Source organism: Panonychus citri, unplaced genomic scaffold (genome assembly GCF_014898815.1).
Source record: "Panonychus citri isolate SS breed McGregor unplaced genomic scaffold, ASM1489881v1 Contig00060, whole genome shotgun sequence".
Taxonomy (NCBI): Eukaryota; Metazoa; Arthropoda; class Arachnida; order Trombidiformes; family Tetranychidae; genus Panonychus; species Panonychus citri.
In genome coordinates this window covers 9,192-33,746 of record NW_026515465.1, presented here as the reverse complement: position 1 = coordinate 33,746, position 24,555 = coordinate 9,192, and the positions used below count along the sequence as shown (strand labels likewise).

The window sequence follows — 24,555 nt, the reverse complement described above, 5'->3', positions numbered from 1 at the left end:
ACTGAAAAAAAGTAAACTTAGGATATTTTCTCTGATAGTAAACTGAGTGAGAGAGAGAAAAGAAATTTGTTCGAAAAAAAGAATCCACTCAGAAAGACTAAAATGGAAATGTTCACATAGAACTAACTCGAACTAAATCATGATAAGAATCGATTCAAATTCCATGGTAACAGATAGTTCCATCTACATTCTTCGACTCTAATCAACAAAATGTTCTAATACTGCTCTCTCTCTCTCTCTCTCTTTGTTTCGTAAGCCAATAGATTCGAGGCTCGAGTATATAATGTTTATTATCGATTGATGTTCCAATCAAATTTCCACTGCGACTGACAGAATTTAACTTTAAACAACATTGACTTCTCCCATCGTTACCATTACCACTTTGTCTTCAACAAGCCATTTGAATTGCGAGAGAGAGAGAGAGAGAGAGAGAGACTTAGAACCGGCTTAGCAATTCGAGGTAAGAAAAGAAAACAATAAATAAGAACAACGATTTTGAAGAGAAAAAAAAATTCGAAATTTTCACCAAAGTGCTAATTAGTTCATAACGGTAATCATTTTACTTTTTATTATCTTTCTTCATTTACTCAACCGATGAAATTAAATACATATCACATCAAGTGAGAAACAATAATTTATTTTAATTACATACATTTACTATCCTTAAGATGACCATTAGACCAGACTAATGATTGTTTAAAGGGAGAGAGAGAGAGAGATGAGAGAGCAAGTGGATGAGTGAGTGAGAGAGGGTGAGTAGTAGATAATATTAGCACGTATTATCATCAATATCATCAGGTAGAGAGCACTAGTGTCGAGGGGTTATCATTATCTTCATCCTTATCATTACCTTGTGTATCCTTTTTAAACTTGCTCATCATCAAACTTGTCTTATCCTTCTTGCTCTCTCTCTCTCTCTATCTCTCTCTATCTCTCTCCCAATCTCACTCATCTCCCTCGTCTCTTTTTCACTCTCTCACTTTGCTGCTTATTTTATACACAAACATTTTTATCCCATTTATCACATCACAAACAAAACAAATCAGTTTACCTGTTGTAAGTTACTTGCTGTTCAAATAACAGGAAACACGATACTTTTACCATTTACATGATAATCGTGCTAACGTGTTTTCATCATTGAATTAATGTTAATTATTGTTATTATTAGAATTGTTCTGGAAGAAAAAAAGTTCTGAAGAAACAAAATCAGAACTTGAAACTTTCATCATTGATCTTTAAGGAGTCAACCCAATAACTTTACTTTCGTTACAACTTTAACCAATCAAACTGGTCAACCTAAATCACCATTGGTCAATTGGATTAACGGAATCATCGTTGTGATTGAATATTCATCATGTGTCCATTTGAACCTTGAATTTATATTTCGAGGGTAAACAAAAATAACGGTAATTTTGTTTTGTTTTTCTTGTTTCTTGTTTCTTGTTTTCGTAATTAAAACTTCAAGTGTTGACCTGAGACTGACCGGTTTAAGGAACTGAACCTGATTAAGATCATCAATATCATCACAATATTATTATAATTGTTGTTTTGTGGCTCAAGTGATTTAATCAATTTGATTGATAAAATAGAAAACAAGTAACCAAGTTAATTGCAGTTTCCAATATCTGGTGATTTATCCGGTATACATAAATCATTGATTAACTGAATTAAGGATTACCAATCAATCGGATTAAGACATTTTGGATTACATCTTGCCGGATAGAGAAACAAAAAATGATCACCTTGATTCATATTAATGGTCCATCATCATCTTCATCACCAATTTCAACAACTGAATCAGAGGATGAAGGTTTCTCTGAAAATAGTTCATTAACTGGTGTAACAATTAAGGGACCTTCAGGTAGTGTCCGAGGGATTAAACATTGTGTCCGTCAAAGTATTAAAAGTTATTATGAGAGTAGTAATAAACTGCTGGCTTTGGCTCATTTCATGAGCCAAAGCTCAGCAGTTTCATGAGTGTTATTATTTGAGGAAATAAATGAATTTAATAATTTTATATTCATTTAATCATAATATTTTATATTAGATTAACTATTAAATCATAATTTTTACGATTCATTTATGATAAATGAAATTGATTAAATGTAAATATTAAACTTAATATTCAATTTAAAGATTTTTCCTCAAGTTTTATATTGAAATATACTGAACTTCACATTTTACGATCGAATTAATTTCAATTTAGATTAAATTTCCTGAGTAATTAAATCATATACCGATTTGTATAAATACGAAACTGAAAATTGAAAATTATCATTCGAAGTTTGATAACCAAACAGAAAAGAACGATATTAATTGATCAAAGTTTGAATTCATTGAGTTCTTTCTTTTACATGAGATTCAATCTGAATTAAAATGTAAGTATAGTTTGAATTCAATAATCAATAGATTATTATGTATAATAATTCTAATCATTTTTGTTTGATTATTTTTCCCTTTGTGCCAGCTTATTGTGCTTTCATCATTGGTTTTTTTTACACCTGGTTATCGATAACGTTATCCAATAATCCATCAACGATAAAAGTAAGGAAGAAAGTTATCTTAAGCTAGATTGAAGAGTTTGGAATGAAATTCTTCAGTTTATGATCTCAATGATAATTTATCAGAACTTTTCAGTTCTTTTGATGAGTTTTGAAAATTTTTCAGTTTATGATCTCAATGATAATTTATCAGAACTTTTCAGTTCTTTTGATGAGTTTTGAAAATTCTTTCAGTTTATGATCTCAATGATAATTTATCAGAACTTTTCAGTTCTAGTGATGAGTTTTCTTTGAAAATCTTTCAGTTTATGATCTCAATGATAATTTATCAGAACTTTTCAGTTCTAGTGATGAGTTTTCTTTGAAAATTCTTTCAGTTTATGATCTCAATGATAATTTATCAGAACTTTTCAGTTCTAGTGATGAGTTTTCTTTGAAAATTCTTTCAGTTTATAATCTCAATGATAATTTATCAGAACTTTTCAGTTCTTTTGATGAGTTTTCTTTGAAAATTCTTTCAGTTTATGATCTCAATGATAATTTATCAGAACTTTTCAGTTCTTTTGATGAGTTTTGAAAATTCTTTCAGTTTATGATCTCAATGATAATTTATCAGAACTTTTCCGTTCTAGTCATGAGTTTTCTTTGAAAATTTTCAGTTTATGATCTCAATGATAATTTATCAGAACTTTTCAGTTCTAGTGATGAGTTTTGAAAATTCTTTCAGTTTATGATCTCAATGATAATTTATCAGAACTTTTCAGTTCTAGTGATGAGTTTTGAAAATTCTTTCAGTTTATGATCTCAATGATAATTTATCAGAACTTTTCAGTTCTAGTGATGAGTTTTCTTTGAAAATTCTTTCAGTTTATGATCTCAATGATAATTTATCAGAACTTTTCAGTTCTAGTGATGAGTTTTCTTTGAAAATTTTCAGTTTATAATCTCAATGATAATTTATCAGAACTTTTCAGTTCTCTTTGATGAGTTTTGAAAATTCTTTCAGTTTATGATCTCAATGATAATTTATCAGAACTTTTCAGTTCTTTTGATGAGTTTTCTTTGAAAATTCTTTCAGTTTATGATCTCAATGATAATTTATCAGAACTTTCTACTAGTCATGAGTTTTCTTTGAAAATTCTTTCAGTTTATGATCTCAATGATAATTTATCAGAACTTTTCAGTTCTAGTGATGAGTTTTCTTTGAAAATTTTCAGTTTATGATCTCAATGATAATTTATCAGAACTTTTCAGTTCTAGTGATGAGTTTTCTTTGAAAATTCTTTCAGTTTATGATCTCAATGATAATTTATCAGAACTTTTCAGTTCTAGTGATGAGTTTTCTTTGAAAATTCTTTCAGTTTATAATCTCAATGATAATTTATCAGAACTTTTCAGTTCTTTTGATGAGTTTTCTTTGAAAATTCTTTCAGTTTATGATCTCAATGATAATTTATCAGAACTTTTCAGTTCTTTTGATGAGTTTTCTTTGAAAATTCTTCAGTTTATGATCTCAATGATAATTTATCAGAACTTTTCAGTTCTTTTGATGAGTTTTCTTGAAAATTCTTTCAGTTTATGATCTCAATGATAATTTATCAGAACTTTTCAGTTCTAGTCATGAGTTTTCTTTGAAAATTCTTTCAGTTTATGATCTCAATGATAATTTATCAGAACTTTTCAGTTCTTTTGATGAGTTTTCTTTGAAAATTCTTTCAGTTTATGATCTCAATGATAATTTATCAGAACTTTTCAGTTCTTTTGATGAGTTTTCTTTGAAAATTCTTTCAGTTTATGATCTCAATGATAATTTATCAGAACTTTTCCGTTCTAGTCATGAGTTTTCTATGAACATTCTCAGTTAATGATCTCAATGATAATTTATCAGAATTTCTTTAGAATTTTCTCATTAGAGCTATATAGTTTATTTTTGCTTTTATTATTTAAGAAATGGTTGAACCGAACAAAGTGGACCCTAAAAAGGATTATTTGAAATCAAATCCTGAGAATAATGAAACTGTCTACAAGTACGAACTTGAACAAATAAAAATGATGACCAAATTGGTTCATTCGGGCATCACAACTGATCAGCTTTTCAATTTATACATAACATTAAAAGAAGACATGAAACCTTTAAACTTATCAAAGGATAATAATGGTGGAACTGACGAATGGGTTGGTCTTCCAAAAATTCCCGAAAACAAAGACAAAGATGCTAAGGATAAAAATAAAGATAAAAAAGTTAGAATTATCCAGCTGATAAGCAATCCTCCAAAATAGTCCATATGACAACTGATATTAAGGAATTTCATGGAAATTTTAGTTTTTCTTTATGTCTTCATTTACTCTATTTAGGTTTTTTTTAATTAGTTACTATTGTTATTTCTTATTTTATTCCATTAAGCGGTTAATTGCAATGTAATTCAATTCAACCCAAAATAAGATTTTTTCGTCTTGTTGACTAGAATGGCTCAAGTTATGCTACCATCAACTTCAACTAAGCAAAAGGTCAAAAGCGTATCGCTAAGAAAACCACCTCAAGATGAAGATATTGAAATTTCTATTGATCTACCGAAAGTTGTTAAAGAGACAGAAATGAAACGTAAAATTGATGAGGAAATGCGAGATGATGACTCGAAACGGATGGTAGTACCACATCATCTGCTTCCAGCGGAAAAAGAAATCGTAGAAATGAAACAGTTGCGGCAATGGAAATGGATCTTTTCAATATACCAGGAAATCGTAATAAGCGACCTTCATCTGATTTCAATGTTCAAAATCAATTCAGAGTTTCGGACAATCTGGTTTTCTTCACAAGCTCAACTTATAGTGGTATCAGGACAGGTAAAATTAGAAAATATTGGTTGAAAGACGGAAGCATCAGGTCTCAGCGTATGGTGGCGAGATGTTGAAAGCGGATATACCGAAATTTGTATCATGGTTACAAAAAACCTATGCGACATGGCAAGAATGATGAATTGGTTGACTGGATTAACGCTCAATGGAACTATTAAGAAAACTTTTTTTGTTTATCAGAGATTAGATGTTTTAGGTTTTTTTTCAAAAATTAGTAAATGTATCACTTTTGTTTAGATGTAGACGAATAAACTAATAAGCATTCAAAAAATTTTGTCTCGATTTTCTGAACATTTAACTGGTTTAATAGCCAAATGATTTATTCACCCAACCTTTGTTTTAACGTTTTAAAATAATTTTTGATTTTTTCTTATCTTTTCAGATGACTTCAATTTATGAAAAAATATCGTACATGAGATCCAACCCTAAAAAACTGAATGATTATTTCAATAAATTCATGATAAATCGTTGGAAAATAAATCAAAAAATGTCACGTCCTGCTCCAGCCTCTGTTAAGGAATTTTTATTGAAAAAGAGTAACACTTACGAAGCAATGCTGGAATATTTGAAAGTTCGATGTGAGGCCAGTCGTAACATTGATGGTAAAAAGGTCACTGGTCTTCTTGTTTCAGCTGCTCGTTTATTCGAAATCTTCATTACGCATTACAACGAGTCAAATATGGATGAACCATTTGAAGATTTCAAATTCATTGTTGATGATTTTAATGCCTTGTGTTCGGATATCAAGATTGTCCCGATTAAAAAGAATAAATGTATGAATTTTGAAGTATTATGCATAGTCTTAGTTAAGAATATTTCTTGTCGAAAAATTTATTGTTATCATAACACAAATAGAGTTTTACAATAAATGTCATATAAGATGTAGATATTATTAATATTTTAAAATCTAATGTTATTTTTTTAATTAATCAAAGTTATTGTCTAAATCTATTTTATATATTTAGTTTAAATCAGAACAAACTAATTTATCCTTCGAAACTATCCAAAATTTTAATTTATTCCAGTTGAACCAAATCCTGCGGTTCCTCTTCCAGTTTTCAGCAAAAATAGATCACAAGAAGAAAGCTCATAAGCATTATATACTTCGCAAAATGTGACTCTAGCTATCCTCTCACCAGCACTTATCAAAACAGGCGTCTTAGTCGTGTTAGTCAGATGTAATTTCAGCTCTTTGAATAAACTATTTTCCACAACATTTTCTGACGTATCAATTCCATCAATTGTAAACGATCGTCTTCCTGTGATAAATCCATAAGCATTTGGTCTAAAGTCAAAGCTTATTCCAGTCCAAACTATAGTACGAATTGAAGGTTCTAAAATTATATCTTTTGGTGCGAAAAGATTATAAGAAGCAGCGTTTTTACTAGCCAACTCAGGTAGCTTAATGTATCTAGCCTTTCGTGATACCAAGATGCTTTTTTCGTCGGTATCATTTTCGAGTTCAATAGGGAAAATGGTGTTGAGTTCGTCATAGCTTTTGTCGTATTCTTTCAATCCCAGACACGGCCATATTTTACAAAATATAATTTGCGCAAAACGATCTGCTAACTTAATTGTAAAAGGCAAAGCAGAGTTATTAATAATCAAGACTTTAATAATACCTTGATAATCCGAATCGATTATACCAGCACCAACGTCGATCCCTAGTATGGCTAAGTTCGATCGTGCAGCTAAACGTCCAAAATAGTCTAAATTCGTGGTGAAATCAATGCCAATGTCTGTTGAAACTAAACGTCTTTGTCCAGGTGGAATCGTCATACACTCAGCAGAGAAAAGATCGAATCCAGCTGCTCCATAACTTCCTTTTTGCGGTAAAATGGCCAAGGAACTGAACTTTATGTAACGTATAGGACTTTTTTCACACTTTAAATTTTGACTAGAAGATGAAGGTGGAGAAGAAAGAAACATTTTCGGTTCAACTGATTGTAATAAGAATTTTAATAACAGTGATTTAAAAACCTTTTTGAATCATTCTTTTATACCTCCCTGATCTTGATATTTTTTTATTTTTTCTACCGAAGATAAAATGACTGACAGATAATCTCTATTTTTTAATTTAAATTCTTGAGTTATAAAACATTTATTTCCTTTTTTTGATTTTCCTTATTCTTTATCTTATTTTTTTAATCCTATTTTTTACTTCATTTTATTACCTTATTTTTTCCTCATTATATTACCTTATTTTTTCCATCATTTTATTACCTTATTTTTTCCTCATTATATTACCTTATTTTTTTTCCATCATTTTATTATCTTATTTTTTTTCCTCATTTTATTACCTTATTTTTTATTTCATTTTATACCTTATTTTTTACCTCATTTCATTACCTTATTTAATATTTAATTTTCTTTTCTTTATTTCATTTCCTTATTTAGAACCATTTATTTAATTTCCTTATTCCATTTACTATTTTATTCACATTATTATTTTATTTCCCTTACTTTATTTCCTTATGTCTATTCGAATTTTATTGCTCTATTTTACCTTGAAAATAATCTTCCATCTTCCAGAATTTTTTCGCAATTAAACTTTATCACTTAGTGAGACGATCAAAAAGTATAAAAGCAAAGACATCTTATGAACAGTTTCATTCTAACTTTTCATTCGAATGAATGTATTAACCAGATGAGTTCTCATTGCAGTTAATAATCATTGAAGAAAAGATAATAATATATCCATTTTAATATACATATAGATATATATATGTATATATATATATATATTAAAATGGATATATTTACTAAAAGATGTAAGTTTTGTCGCAAAATTTACAAAAAAGCTAGTAACTTATTATTTCATGAACAAATATGTAAAAGCCAGCAAACATTCGATCGTATAAATTTGAACTTTGATTTACCATCAAGTTATGTATTACAGAAACATGCTTTCAATAAAACGTTGAATGTTTTTATGAAAAAAGTTGAGAAAAAGTCATTTGATATTGAAACAATTCTCCAAAAAGAAGAAAGAAACATTAAATTGATTTTTGAGCAATGTTTAATACAATTTAAAGCTATCAAAGCTCAAATTGGTTTATTGTGTTGTTTTTACAGATTAGAAAACAATGAAACTGTTTGGATAGAATCCATGTTTAATTCAAGCTTGAAACCTCTGACAACAATTAAATTATTTAATGATTTTATTGACACAAGTTCAATGGAAATTTTAATTGACTTTGATTCCTTTACAAATAAAGGCAGTGGATGGAATTTGCTTTCGGTAAAAATGATTGAGTTGAGGATTGGTAAATATCAACCATTACAGGGAGGATGTTCACAACAGAAGCTTCCTCAATCTTTTATAGCAAAACGTTGTTTCTTACAACTAGATGTTAAAAAAGATTGTTTTATGTGGAGTGTTCTTGCTTGTTTACACCCCGTGAAGAAAAATGGAAACAGAATTAAAAATTATACCCCATATGTTTCCAAATATGACTTCACCGGGTTTCGAAACTTCGTAAGTTTGCAAAAAGTCAAATATTTTGAACGCAAAAATGATGTAACAGTTAATATTTACACATTAACATATGACTGGGGCAAGACAATCCCGATACCTCTATATGTTAGTAATATAACACGTTCAAAAAAAGTACATTTATTGTTATTCAATGAACATTATTATCCAATAAGAAATTTCAACCGGTTTATAGGTGAAAAAACTCACGATATCATCATTTCTGTGATAGTTGTTTGAATGGATTTCCATCATCACTAAGTTTACTAAAACATGAACAAACTTGTTATCAATTCAAATCTCAAAGAATATTATTACCTGAAATAGGAAGCAAACTGAAATTTGACTCTTTTGATAAGCAATCATTTTTTCCTTATGTCATATATGCAGATTTTGAAACTCTTTGTTGTCCTAAAAATTCAGATTTGAATCGACAAACTTTTGAATATCAAGAACATAAGCCTTCAGGCTTTGGTTATGTTATAGTAAATTATAAAAATGAAATAACAAACTATCGATCTTATCGAGGAGAAAAGTGCGGATATCATTTCTTGAAGACATTAATCAGTGATGTTAAGACGTTATTAAGTTTAATTGCTGAAAGAGAAAGAGATTTCTATATGAGTGAAGAAGATACTAAAAACTTTGAAATTACCGATGTTTGTCATATTTGCAACAAAGAAATAATTAAAGGAGAAGTTAAAGTAAGGGATCATGATCATTTTACTGGAAAGTATAGAGGGGCAGCTCATTCTCCATGTAATCTGAAGATGGCTACCCCAAATTACATACCAGTAGTATTTCACAACTTGAAAAACTTTGATTCACACATAATCTTAAAAGCAATAGAGAAAGAAATGTTTACTAAAGTTAAGATTATTCCACAAAATATGGAAAAGTATATATCATTCAAACTTGATAATATTTGTTTTCTTGATAGTTATGCTTTTCTTGCTAGTTCTCTAGATGAGCTTGCAGGATACTTGAATGATGATTTAAAAAATTCATATCTTTTACAATTATTCAACGTCAAAGATCTAAATTTTGTCTGCAAGAAAGCTCGATTACCGTATGACTATTTAGACAGCTTTGATCGATTCAATGAAACATCACTACCACCTATATCAGCGTTTTATAATAAGTTAAAATTCGAAAATCTCGATCCAAAAATTTATCAAAATATGTGTGATCTTTGGCAACATTTTGATGTAGTTAACATCGGACAATTTCAAGACATTTATCAGAAAATCGATGTAGTTCTATTAGCAGCTGTTTTTGAAAATTTCAGATCAATCAGTGTAAACCAATTTCAGTTAGATCCATTACATTTTTTTTCTTCGCCTGGTCTTACTTGGTCAGCTGCTTTAAAAAAGACAGATGTCGAAATTGATTTACTAACAGATTTAGACATGATAATGATGTTTGAAAAGGGTATTCGAGGAGGTATTTCTTCAGCAATGACCAGATTTACTAAAGCGAATATACCAAATTATCCTGATTATGATAAATCACAAGAAAATAGTTATATTACATACCTAGATGTTAACAATTTATACGGTTTCGCATTGCAACAGAGTATGCCTTATTCAGATTTTCGTTTTGTTAAAGAAGAAAATTTTAAACATTATTATCATAGATTCGTCACAGAGACTATAACCCATGAAAGTGAGGAAGGAACAGTTTTTGAAGTTGATATAACATATCCATCATTTCTACACGATGATCATAATGACTACCCGCTCGCTCCCGACAAAACAAAAATTGACGATAATTTGTTGAGTGAAACTCAACATGAAATTTTAATTTCAACCGGTAGGAAACGAACAGTATGTGAAAAGTTGATTCCATCTTTTCTAAAAAAGTCCAAATATGTTGTACACTATAAAAATTTAAATTATTATGTTAAAAAAGGTTTAGTAGTTACAAAGATTCACCGAATCATTTGTTTCAAACAAAAACCCTGGCTTAAAGATTATATTGTTCTTTGTACAAAAATGAGAATGCAATGTTCTTCTCCTTTTGAAAAAAACTTTTGGAAACTCATGGTTAATGCAATATACGGAAAATCTATTGAAGATGTCAGAAAACATTCAGATGTTCGTTTAGAACTTAATAAAAATGGTGTTATGAAACAACTACGCCGTCCTATGTGCCAACGTTTCTACATTCTTGATGAAAATAAAGCCCTTTTCAAGCTACATAGAACAAAATGCTTGTTGAATAAACCAATATACATAGGTTTTTCGGTCTTAGATTTTTCTAAGCTCCATATGTATCAACTTCACTATGATATATTCAAACCAAAATATCGTGATAAAATATCTCTTTTATACACCGATACCGATAGTTTCATATATCATATAAAAACCGACAATGTTCATGTTGATTTTATGGATTTAAAATGCATATTCGACTTTTGTGACTATCCAAAAATCATATTTCCAATTTATACAATGAATGTAATAAAAAAACTCGGATATCTAAAAGACGAAATGAATGGTAAACATATTCTAGAGTTTATTGCACTTAAGCCTAAAGTATATGGAATTATTTCAGAAGACAATATCAAAAACAGCCAAAGGGTACAGAGGAGTGTGTTAAAAGACAAAATCACTCTTGATGATTATAAAGAATCACTTTTGATCATAAACTATTCTTCTTCGACATGCGATACATTCGTAGTCAACAACATGATATATCATCTATTCAAAGCAACAAACTAGCCTTGAATCCCTTCGATGATAAACGTTATTTGAAACCAGATGGCGTTACAACATATGCATTTGGACATCATGCAATTCACCGTGAATCCAATAAATGACGGTAAAAACTAGGTAAGTGATCATAACCATGAACGGTCTTATTTCAGCAACATTATTAATAATAACTTTAATCATAATAATAATTTATTCTACTTATTCACCTTATTTTCTAACTTATAATGCAACAAATTTATCCATCTCTTAAAATAGTAAATATCGCCTCTGTTTGGAATCTGCATCATCCTGTTAAAATTGAGGGAAAATCCGGTAAAAAAAAAAAATTTAATGCTGATATCATAAGAGATGGTAAAAAGAGACTTCTTGTTTTCGGATCTGGAAAAATTATTGCGACAGGATTTAAAACTATCAGGGACGCGGGAACCTTTATCAACAATATCTACCCAGAAGCAATATTTGAAAAAATATCAGGATCTTGTGCGGTTATAAAATTTGATAAAATAATAAAAGCTTCAGAAATATTCAAAAGTGATCTGAAAGTTTCATATGAGCCTGAGTTATTTCCTGCTATAATGTGGAAAGAAAATGGTACAGCATTCAATTATTTCCATAAAGGCTCTTTAGTAATAACTGGAGCGAAAAGTTATTCACAGCTAAATAAATCATTAGATCTTTTTTGTAAACGTTTTTGCTTTGAAAAAGAAAAAGCGCTAGAAAATACAACTGTATAAGAAAAAAAATTAAAAATTAATAAAAGTATTTTAAACAAACTAAAATGAAATTATATGATATTTATTTGAAACACCCTTTTACAATGATTATTGCTGGTCCGTCAGGATCTGGTAAAACGTTATGGGTAAAGAAATTTCTTGAAAATGTTTCTCGATTTTCATATCCTATGCCTGCGCGAATAACTTATTTTTATAGTGAATATCAGGAAATATTTAATCATCTTAATAATGTTAATTTCATTTCTGGATTATCTGAAAACATATTAACAAGTTTAGATGGTGCTCAGCCAGAGTTGTTTATAATAGATGACTTAATGAATGAATCTTCAAATTCAAAAATTGTCTCTGAATTATTCACAAAAAAGTCATCATAAAACTGTTCAGTGATTCTTATTGTACAAAACTTTTTGTTAAAGGGTCTGAAAGCCGCAATATTTCATTAAATTGTAATTATTTTGTTTTATTCAAAACCCCAGAGATAGATCGATTGCAACTAACATTGCAAGACAAATGTTTCCTTCGCAATACGGAAATTTCGAAACATCTTTGAAGATGCAACTTTAAAGCCTTATTCTTATCTTTTCATTGATACTAAAACACAAACACCAGATGAAGTTCGCTTGCTCACTGATGTTCTTGGTGAGAAAAATTTGTTACTGCTTATCAAATATAGATTATATAAGATTTAATCTTAAAATCATTTATTATATCATTTGAAAATGACTGTTCAAAGTGCGATTTCTTTTACCCTGTGCTTAAAAATTAAGTAAAGTAAAGACTGATAAGAAGAGAAAACAAATACTAGATAAATGTCCGTAAAATATATTCAACAATAAGTGATATTAGTAAAATATCTTGAAAGGAAACATTCCCTCAAAGCGAATCAGAAAAGAAGACTTAAACCATATAAGAAAGTTCTTAGAAAATTAGGAAAAAGTTCTTCTTTAAAAAATAAAAAAAAGATAATCATACAACATGGTGGTGCTCTTCCAGCTCTTTTAATTCCTGCAATATCGCTTCTTGCTGATATTGTAGCACGTAAATTTATAAAATGAACACTTTGACTAAAATGGTTCTTATTTCAGAACGAGAATATAATAAAAAATGTCTACCAGATAATGCATCAGACATAAAACCAATATTAAATGCGAATTTAGCTGACGAAATGAAAGTTAGATTGATAAATCAAATTGTTCATAGATCATTAGAGAATCGTGAAAAGAAACTTGAACAAGATGGAGAAATCAGAGATCAAATAAGCGATTTCATCAAAAACCATGATATTCAACATAAGTTACCAAATCAATATCTTAAAAAACCTGTAGTTTATGAAGATGAAAATGATAATTTTAATGAAAGTATTACATCACCAGTTAAAAGTTTTAAACCAGTAGCCACATCAACACCATCGGTCAGACAACAAGATTTTGATGTATCAGATGATAAGTATGAGAGTATTTTACCATCAACATCGACACAATACGATTCGACAGAAAATACGCTGTTAAATAAAACCTCACTAAATTTAGCTGAAATCGAAGAAGCTATAAGAAAGATACCAGGTCTGGTTCAGGACGATAACATACTTAGAAACGATGGAACGCCTATGCATAACTCTAAGTTGAGTAAAGTTTTACCTTTCCTATTTATGTTTAAAAAATCTGATTTGACTAAAATTCCAACACCTCGTGGAGTGCTACGAGTTCTAGATGCACTGCAATCATATCCTGATTTAATGAAAAAGATTGATAATAGCAGTTACCTTGCAAAAAAGAATTTACAAAGTAATATTCAACAAACATGGAAAGGACTCTCAAAAATATCTACTTCACAGTAAAAAATCCTGGCTCATTAGGAGGTATTAATAGACTCTACAGAGAAGCGAAAAAAATAAATCCTGACATTTCATTTGAGACTGTAAAATCTTGGTTAAAAAAACAAAACGCATATAATCTGTTCAAGGAAGTAAGAAAACCGTACCCTAGACTACCAATTATCGTAACAAATATTGATGAACAATGGCAAATCGATTTAATGGATATGTCATGGATATCAAGAGAAAATAGTGGTTTCAAATACATTCTAAATGTTATCGATTGTTTCAGTCGTTTTGTTTGGGCCAGAGCTTTGAAAACAAAAAAATCAACTGATATCATCAAAGCATTTGAAGATATTTTATCCAAAGGGCGTGTACCTCAAAAAATTCAAAGTGATCAAGGGAAGGAGTTTAAAAATGAACCAGTTAAAAAATTCTTCAAAAGTTTTAACATAAATTTTTTTTACGCAACTGACGGTGAGATTAAATGCGCAATAGTTGAAAGATTTAACAGAACATTACGCAATAGATTATATAGATATTTATATTATCAAAATACGCATAGATATATAGATGTCCTTGAAAATATAATCGATGCATATAATCATTCCTACCACCGAATAATACAGATGACGCCATCTGAAGTCAATGAAAGTAATCGTTCAAATGTTTTAGCTAATATAAGAAAGTCTCATCCTAAATTCAAAGATAGAAGAAAACCCTATTCAATTGGTGATACAGTTCGCATATCTCGTGATAAAGAAAATTTGAAAAAGGTGCTACAAGTACATTTACTGAAGAAATATTCAAAGTTGTAAAAGTGAAAAAATCTCCACAAGGATATATTTATCGACTTTCTGACTACGAAGGTGAACCGATAACATCAATTTTTTATCATTCTCAGTTATTACATGCTAACGAGCCTGATCTATTACAAGTTAAAGTATTAAAGACGAGGATAAACTCTAAAACTAAGAAAAAAGAATATTTTGTGAAGTGGATTGGATACCCTGATAAATTTAACAGCTGGGTTAAAGATGTGGAATCAATCTGAAGAACATTTTGTAGAAGTGGTTTCTAATGATTCACTGGACCATTTTCCAGAAAATACCCTTAGTAAATTCTCGAATAAACTACCATATTCATTGAAGTTAGATGGTGACTGGGTAGTTGGGGTACAAGAAATATTTTATCCTGTTGATGTTAGACCATCGTCATTTAAACTAGAAGTTCAACTGCTATCTAACAATTCTGTTACTGGAAAAATGATAACCGATATCGATTTAGAGGAAACAGACGATACACATAAAATTATCGAGAAAATAAATAGAGCTCTCCTCGATTTATATAACGATAATACAAGCAATAAACGAAGTAAAAGATCAGTTGAGCAAACTCTTGATAATAAACAGATTGGTGATAATAAATCCAATGTAAACGAGCCTAATGAAAAAAGTAACTCAGAAACGAATTCTGAAAATTTGCAAAATCAATCTTCTGTTAATACATTTGAAACTATTTGGTCACCTGAAACTCAACCAAATGTAGATATTAACACCTTCGTAGCTGAATGGGATGCTAAAAAACTTAGAGAATTGTCAGACAACGAAAGAAGAAATATTTTCAAAACTTTGAGAGAAAAATTCAAAGATAAAATCGATTTACAAAGTTTATACAATGAAATGGACAAGTATGAAAAACAGACTATTGAACAACAACAGCAAATCGATAAATTACAAGCATCACTCAAGCAATTTGTTCAACAAGTTCATGATTTACAAGATCAAATCGGGAAAAAAGCTTCATTCAATAATGAGAAAAATTCAGAAATCGAAAGTATCACAAGACTCAAAGACAATACCATTCAAACATTAAGAGGTCACATTCAACGTCATGAAGAAACTATCGAAAATATACGGAAAGAGATTAGATTAGAAAAGAACTCAATCACAATCTTAATATTCAAATAGCTAAACATGAAAGAGATATGCAGGAATTTTCAGAAAACATATCAATGATTCAGAAGAAAGACAGAAAATATACTTAAGCTTGAGGAAAATAAGAGACAACACGAAGCGTTTTAGCAGAAACAATAAAAGAGAAATGAAGAGAAAATACGAAGAAGAAATTGAAAATTTGAACAAACAAATAACTGAGCTTAAAAAAGTCCAGAATGAGAGTCAAAAAAACTATGAGATGGAAAATAATCAATCAATAGATGTAATATCTAGTAAGGTTGCTGAGCTCAACAAATGTAATGATAATATTACACTTTTAAATACTAAATTCAATACATTGATAGAGCAACGAGACAAAGAGATCAAAGAAATTAAAGAAAAGCTTATAATTCTACAAGAAGAAAGAGATAATCTTAACAAAATGAATATTGCTAACAATGATACTCTTGATCAATTAAAAATTGAAAATAATGAACTGAAAGGAAAAAAATCCGAGTTGCTATTCGAGTTAGAGAATAAAACTAAAAACATCGAACAAATTCTGAATGAAACAGAACGAGTTAAAAGATCTTTGGAAGAAGAAAAATCTAGAGTTGAACAACAGGGGAAGATTCTTTTACTGCGATTATCCGAACTTGGTATTATCAGTAAAAGTAAGGGTAAAAATATTGAGAAACCCACTGATATAGAATCAGTTCCCGGTATCTCCTATAATGATGGTAAAATAATCATTTTCCCAGGAGTGCATGAAGGAAATATATTTGTTCCCTATTTTCCAGATATAAATTTCATTTCTGCTCTAGGATTTGATTCTAATTCGTATTTGCAAATGCTTCAATCTTTCAACAATGGAGCTAAATCCTTCACTGGGGTGAATAATTGCAACCTTAATTTGCGTTCTCATTTAATGTTTATTCATTCAGACATTGTAGCTGAACATTTTGTTGGAAATAAATCTGCACGTGTTCTGAGAGTTCTTCCATTAAAACGAGGTGATAAATCAGAAATTGTTCATGAGAGATTTCTGAAGCCATTTTATTATCCACTAAGAACTAACCGTATCGATGATATAAATTTTTTACTAACTGATGAGATGGGTAATCAAATAAAATTCGCATCAGGCCGAGTTCTTATTGGTTTACATTTGAAAAGAGTTTGAAACTATATAAGAAAAACTGTAATACTAATTAGCTATTGAAATGAAATAAAGATAAAATGCAAAGAAAAGTTTATTGTTCTTGTGATTCTAATTTCACTCACTTTTATAAAACTCAAGCTGGTTCAGGGTTTTCGGATATCAGTGTCTATAGAGGTTTTCCATATCAAAGAGGTTATGGTATTGGTACTTTAATCAGAAGATTTGGAATACCGATTCTCAAAATGTTTGGTAAACATGCACTAAAAACTGGAGTAAATGTGGGACAAGATATCTTAGATAAGAAAAGAAATATCAAACAAGTTTTAATAACAAGGGCTAAACAAGGTTTAAAGGAAGCTGCTAAAGAATCATTATCTAAAACATCTGATTATATAGAGCAAAAAGGCTCTGGTGTTAAACGTAAAAAAACATATAAGAAAAATAGAAGTAAGAAAAGAAAAGTAAATAAAAAAGATATTTTTGACTAATATGGAGTATCTACATCAATCATCAATGCCTGCAAGTAAAAGTGAACTTTCTATATTCGTTGTTCCCCACCAAGTCGCCATTGATACATACTATGAAGTTGACTATAGACCAGCTGCTAGTTTAGAAAACGGAAAGACTTATGAGCTTAATATTCCTGCATCTGAAGATTTCACTGACTTAAGTGCTACAATGGTTCATATTAATTTGAATATTTTGAATGATAAAGGTCAAATAGTGGACAAAGAAAATACAGTTAAACTTGTGAATAACTTTGGTAACGCGCTATTTGAACAAGTTGATCTTATTCTAGGAACTGTCAATACTTCCTTAGCAAATAATATGTATCATTATCAAGCTTATCTTGAAAATTTATTATACCGTCATCCTTGTGAAGCCGAAAAAGGTGTTATCAATAAGGAAACAAACGTTCAACCTAATAAAACTTATGAACTATACTTTAGATTAAATGTGCCTATGTGTACACAAGACAAACTTCTATTGAATGGTGTACCCATCATATTTAAGTTCACTAGAAGCACCTCAAGTTTTCCTTTAATTTCAATTACTGATACAAATTATTCTGTTAAAATTAACGCCTTTTCTCTGATATTGAGACGGGTTAAACTATATCCTGATGTCCAAGTTTCAATTGCGAAAACTTTAGAATCATTTCCGGCTAAATATTTTGTAACTAGATCTGATACAAAAGGATTAACAATTTCCAAAGGAGTTTCTAATGTAACAATTGAGAATATTTTCATTGGACAATTACCAAAACGGATCATCATTGGATTCGTCGATGATAAAAGTTTGAGTGGTGATATTCAAAAAGATCCTTGGAAATTTGACCATTTCAATATTAATCATATCTGTTTAAATATTGATGGTGTATTATATCCAAGTATCCCATATACACCTAATTTTGAACAAGATAATGCGGTCAGAGAATTCGTTGATCTATACCGTGTTCTTGGTCAAGATGATGGAGTTCCTCAAATGAAATTAGACTATGAAAAATATTTGAAAAGTACTGTTCTATTTGCTTTCGATATAGGTGGTGACTTAGGAGCAGAGACTGGTGTATTATCTTTAATTAAAAGAGGAAAGGTTAGATTAGAAATAAGATTTTCTAAAACATTAGATAAGTCTGTCAAAGCCATTATTTTTGGACAATATGATAATCTAATAACGATAGACAAAGATAGACAAGTAACAATAGATTACTAAAATGCTTACGAGCATAGATATTAACAATGCTTTGAAAAATATAAATGGTTTGGTGGTGTTTACCCAATTGATCGTTTACCACATCTTACCATAAAACCTAAAGCTTATGTAATAAACTTAGATGAAAGCTATAAAGAAGGATCACATTGGGTTGCTGTACATTTCAATAACTATGGTCGTGCTTTATATTTTGATTCATTTGGACGTCAGCCTGATGGTTTGATTTTGACATTTATAGAACGTAATGCACCAAATGGATACAGCCATTCATCCATGAAATATCAAGGAAATGATTCTACAGCGTGTGGTTATTTTTGTGTCTTATTCGTAATCTTGGTTAATAGAATTAGAAAATTTTTTTCATTGTTTAAAATTTGTAAACATTCAATGAATGAAAAAATATTGAAAAATATTTTGACTAAAATTCTTAATGAAGATGATTATTAAAATGTATAACCAATTTTAAATGAATAAAGACAACTGCTGAGCTTTGGCTCATGAAATGAGCCAAAGCCAGCAGTTTATTACTACTTATGAGATTATCACTAATCAAGTAAGTTAATCTTTTCCACTTAATTGAGAATTGATTGTTATTTCTTAATTTTCTTGTTTTACCTTGTTAATTGTTTACCAAGGTTAACAATTAACCATTCAAATTGTGTAAAGGTGACAATGGTAATGATTTAGATCAACCAAGCAAAAGTAAATTTAAGTTAATTCAATGAATTTATATTTAATCAGTTGATATTGTTAAGGATATAACAATTAATTATCACACAATTAGCCAAAGATTAATTTGTTAATCATTTTTCAAGGTAACTGATTAGTGTTTTTATCTGATTGTTAGTTTATTTTAAGAACTTTTTTTTTTAATTGTGTGAAAGTTACTAATCATTTTCTCAGATTATCTTAAACACTAGTGATACAATTTACTGATTGTAACGAAAAGAAAGGTCAATATTTAGGATAATTAGTTAATTGTTAAGCAACAACAGTAACAATTAATGAGGAGCAAAAAAGTTTTCACTAACTTAAAAAGTTAGATCATTAGTTAATTGACAATTAAACTTTGTTATTGTTAATTTTTTCTGTTCATATCAAACATTGACTACAATTAAGCTTAATTTAATTACGTTGCATTATAACAGATCAGTTAACAATTAACTTTCTCATGGTGATGATGAAGATACAATTAGAATTAATCTAATTGTCTGAATTTAAATTTAGCTGAGAATTCGAGAAGTCACTTTGGTGATAGTTCTAGTTAGTGAATTCGATTTTTTTTTGTTTCGAATTGTCTTTTTTACCTTCGAACTTGTTGTTCTAACGATCTTTTTTCATCTTCTTCAATTCTAGGATAACAAAACTCGAAACTATCTGAAAGAAGAGAGAAACAAATGTGTCCTCTATTCGACGACTTTGGGAATTGTTCGAAGTACATTCGATAATTGTCGAACTATGAGAAAAATTTTATTCTCGAACTTGATTATGTACGAAGAACGAGATGTCTACCTTAATGGTGATTTTCGAGATGAACTAATTGAGAGATTGGGACAATTAAGAATACCTTCACTCTTTGTTGAGGGTAAATACTTAGGAGTAAGTATGAGAATTTATTTTAATTGTTATCAACAATTTAGCGAAAAAAAAAATTCAATTCCAATTGGTCAAGTTTTCCAATTTATTATTACACTTATATAATTTATATTCACTCATTTACCAATTACAATCAGTAAACATGATTAAAACTTTACAAGCAATTAAATGTTGTTTTGATTAAAAAATGTTAAATACTAATATTAGCAACAATCAGTTAATTATCAGCTATAAACTAATATTAATAGTAATTTATAAACGTTTATTGATCAATAGCCGGTAGTTATGTTTATCTAAATTGTTGTATTTAACTTTTTTGGCAATTGCAGTGATTTAGTTAATTGTTATTGCTTATGGATAACATTCAGGTCAAAGAGTACTATTAATTAATTGTTTACAATTAAAAATGGTTAATATGTAACGATGGTGAAAATAATAATAATAATAACAAGGAAGTTTAAATTGTTACCAATTGAATTTAATTTGATTGTTGGTTGAATTGTGATAATTTTTTTTTTCACTTCTTTTAACTGTTGTTTAATTGTTTGTATCAATTGTTTAGTTGATTGTCAAATTGTTGTGTTAATCGTTAGCTGACCGGATGATTAAATTGTTGTGTACTTTTTTTTCAGGTTCAATGTATTCAATTGAAATCTCAAATCCATGGTCAACAATCAAAGTTAATTGTTAACAGTTTAAAAGTCAATGTGAAAAAATAATAATAATTTTTCACGGAAGTTGTTTAATTATAACAACAACAGTGTTGACAATCAGTTAGATTCATTAACTGATTGTTACCATTAATTGTGAGATTTTGATATAATAACAAAATCAAATCAAATCAAGTTCAAGATCCAAGACAATCAAAAAATTGTTCATACAACAACAACAACAACAACAACAACAATTAAAGGTTAATCACAATGAGAAATCTTTGTAAAAATAAATCATATCAAGAATTAAATCATTAAGGCCAAGTAATAATAATTAGTTGATTGTTCACTTGTTCATACGAAGCTAAATTTATCCCGTTAGAACTTTTTTTTTTAACAACTCGAAACTTTTACCTTAATCATTTACTACTAAATGAATTTTAATAAATAGAAACTTTCTCTAACCAAGATTAACTTTAATTGTGCTCTATTATCTTTATCTTTAATTATCTTAATCATCATCGCTTTAATCTGTTAGTTAGTGGCCTTGATTGTGTAGTTGATTGTTGGGATATGAATTAAAGTTTAATTGAGGTCACAATTGAATTGGAGAGCAAAAAAAAAAAGTTAACTTGAGTTTTCTTTCTGCTGATGATCACAATTAACTCGTTGGCCAGTTCAATTTATATCTTAACTTGTCTGGTGTTTAATGATGATTAAGATGATGATGATGATTAGATTGATGATGAGCCTTGATGATCAATAGAAAACTGACCTGAAAGATTGATTAGAACTGACAGATTCGATGAAGGAGAATAGAAAAAGGAAGAAAAAATCGCCAATGATAACAATCTTTTCATCATCTTCATCATCTTTAAGCTCTTTCAAAATCAATTACCGTTAACTAATGATGATGTCCATCTAATGGTCATTAAGTTACTCTATTTTTTGCTTCTCTCCTATTTTCATCTCTCTCTCAACAATCAACTGTGCAATTACAATTAACTTACAAAAGTTGATTAGTCAAAGATTTCTCTCTCTCTCTACAACAATTAACTTTACTTGATTAGTATATTAACCAATAACAATAACAATCTAAAGGAAAGTTAATCATTCCCAATCAATATCAATAACCATTAATAAACATCATCATCATCAACAATCAATTATCAATTGAAGCTTAAGCTTTAATTGTTGTTCAGTCTCTCAACAATTGCTCCTCTTTTTTTTTGCCACTTTAATAACACAAACCAAGGTAAATTCATTATTATTGATCATCATCATAATTAACTGATTGTAATAGTTACTATTTATTTATATTTTGTAATTTATGCATCAATTATAAATTAATGATAATTTTGAGTAACTATAAATAACAAGCAACAATTTACTGGCGGAACAAAAAAGTTTCAATCACAATCATCATAAGTAATATAATGACGGACGATTTAATTTAAATCATTTAACGGTAAATTGTTGATGAATTAACCAACAATTTGAATCATGATTAACATCACGCTAAAAGTACAAGTTGATAATGTTTTTTATTTTACAGTTGATTGTAAAATGATTAGCATTTGTTATCATGATAATGATGATAAGTTAATCATTAGAAATGGTTGATTAGTATCGATAAATTGATCAGTTTGACAATTAAAAAGTTGTCTCATTGAGAAAATGATTCTAATCAATTAATTTTCTATATTGAAATTGAAAGAATTGCTAATTCGAATTTTTTTTCTTCGTTTTTTTCTTCCAATTTATCCCATTCATATTTCAATTTCTCGAAGGGAGTTGAACTGGTCGAGAAACTTAACGAATCGGATAAACTAATGGACATTCTGGTCAACTTTAGGATTCCCGCCACAGCATCGGCCAAATATTTTCAAGTGTGTCCATGTTGTGGTAATGCGAGATTCATCCCATGTAATACCTGCAATGGATCAAAAAAATCACTAATCCATCATTTCACCAGTGATTCAATTACCTTAAGATGCTCCCAGTGTAACGCAACTGGACTGGTCAAGTGTACCAAATGTGATCCAACAACTACTGGACTTACAGATGATAATGTCCCACAAACTAATCCAAAAATGGATAAAGATACAAATCCATCACTTCCGCTTCCTATTACACCTTTACCACCTTCATCATCTTCATCTTCATCTTCATCGTCCTCATCATAAGCAACCAATGTGATTGAAAAATTAGACTAATCAAATCAAATTAAAATCAATAACTTCCTAGCAATTAAAACTAATCATCTAACTACTACTACTAATCCTGCATTCTAATCATCAATCAACTCTAATTGTAAGATTATCATCAAACATCATCTTCAAGCTTAATTATTATTCATTTGTTTTTGTTTTATTTCGTTCACACTTCTTGTTTTACTAAATCATTTTACTAATTGCTAGCAAACAATTAAAGTTTATATATTAATATGTTTTCCTACAACAGTAACCATTCAATTTATCCAATGTTAAACCAATTACCATGTTATTAATTGTTTATCCATTATAATGAAATGTTACTGAACAATTATCTATACCCGGTTGGTTTGCCTAATATGATTTACTGTCTTATTTGGCTAATATAATAATAATACTTTGCTACCTGGTAATAATAATTATCCAGCCAATTTGAACAATCAGTTAATTGGGTTCCAGTTGACTTAATGTGACTTGGAACGTGATTAAGTGTGATGAAGGTGCTGCTTGCCGGTTGCTACGGTTTTCTGGTTTCCGGTTCAAGGAAATACCCCTCAATATGAATACCTGAATGATGAATCTTCTGTCAACGTTATAACCTTGAAAATGATCTGAAAAAAAACAACTAGTATTGATTGTTTACAATTAATTCTTAAATGGTAGAAATATATAAGTTTAATATTATTAAATGTTATTATATTTTTATTAGTTGCAAGAGTGAAGATGAGGCGAAAAAAAGTTCTAACGATAAAGTTTATTCAACTGAACACCGAAGAAGAAGAAGAAAAAAAAATATCATGAATAGGATTTTTTTTTTCGCTCTCATCTTAATTGTTTAGTCTACGATTGTGACAATCAAATGGACTGATTATTATTCAATGATGATGATGAATCTAAATTGGATGAAATTAAATCGTTAATATGCTGATATATTGGTGGTGTTTCGGGTTGAAAGGTCAAATCAGTTTCTAATTTTTTCTCTCTCTCTTCATGATTCCAAGTCTCATTCAGAACTTTGATTCATATTGTTATCAACATGGTGGATGAGTAATCATCATGCATCGATGTTTTTTTGGGCAATTTTCAAGGTTGGCTCAAGGTTCATCTTAGCACCTTAGCTCTTACTCACGATAACCTTTATTTTTACCGTTTCAATTGGTACCTTAAAGTTAATTTAATATT

At 29.3% G+C, this 24,555-nt stretch overlaps 1 protein-coding gene across 1 annotated transcript; it reads left to right on the top strand.

The window, feature by feature from the left end:
* Positions 1–962: 962 nt before the first annotated feature.
* On the top strand, positions 963–23,479 carry LOC128385933 (glutaredoxin domain-containing cysteine-rich protein CG31559-like). The gene is made up of 4 exons (XM_053344863.1): positions 963–1,918; positions 19,451–19,464; positions 20,268–20,510; positions 22,951–23,479. Exons 1-4 carry the CDS (start codon positions 1,735–1,737, stop codon positions 23,344–23,346), a joined length of 837 nt encoding a protein of 278 aa, XP_053200838.1. The 5' UTR covers positions 963–1,734; the 3' UTR covers positions 23,347–23,479.
* Positions 23,480–24,555: the final 1,076 nt, after the last annotated feature.

Excerpts from the sequence above, each read along its gene's own strand:
- LOC128385933 (XM_053344863.1), top strand. The coding sequence starts at position 1,735 with ATGATCACCTTGATTCATATTAATGGTCCATCATCATCTTCATCACCA. Across the intron at positions 20,511-22,950 it reads TTGAGGGTAAATACTTAGGA|GGAGTTGAACTGGTCGAGAA; the intron begins GTAAGTATGAGA and ends AATTTCTCGAAG.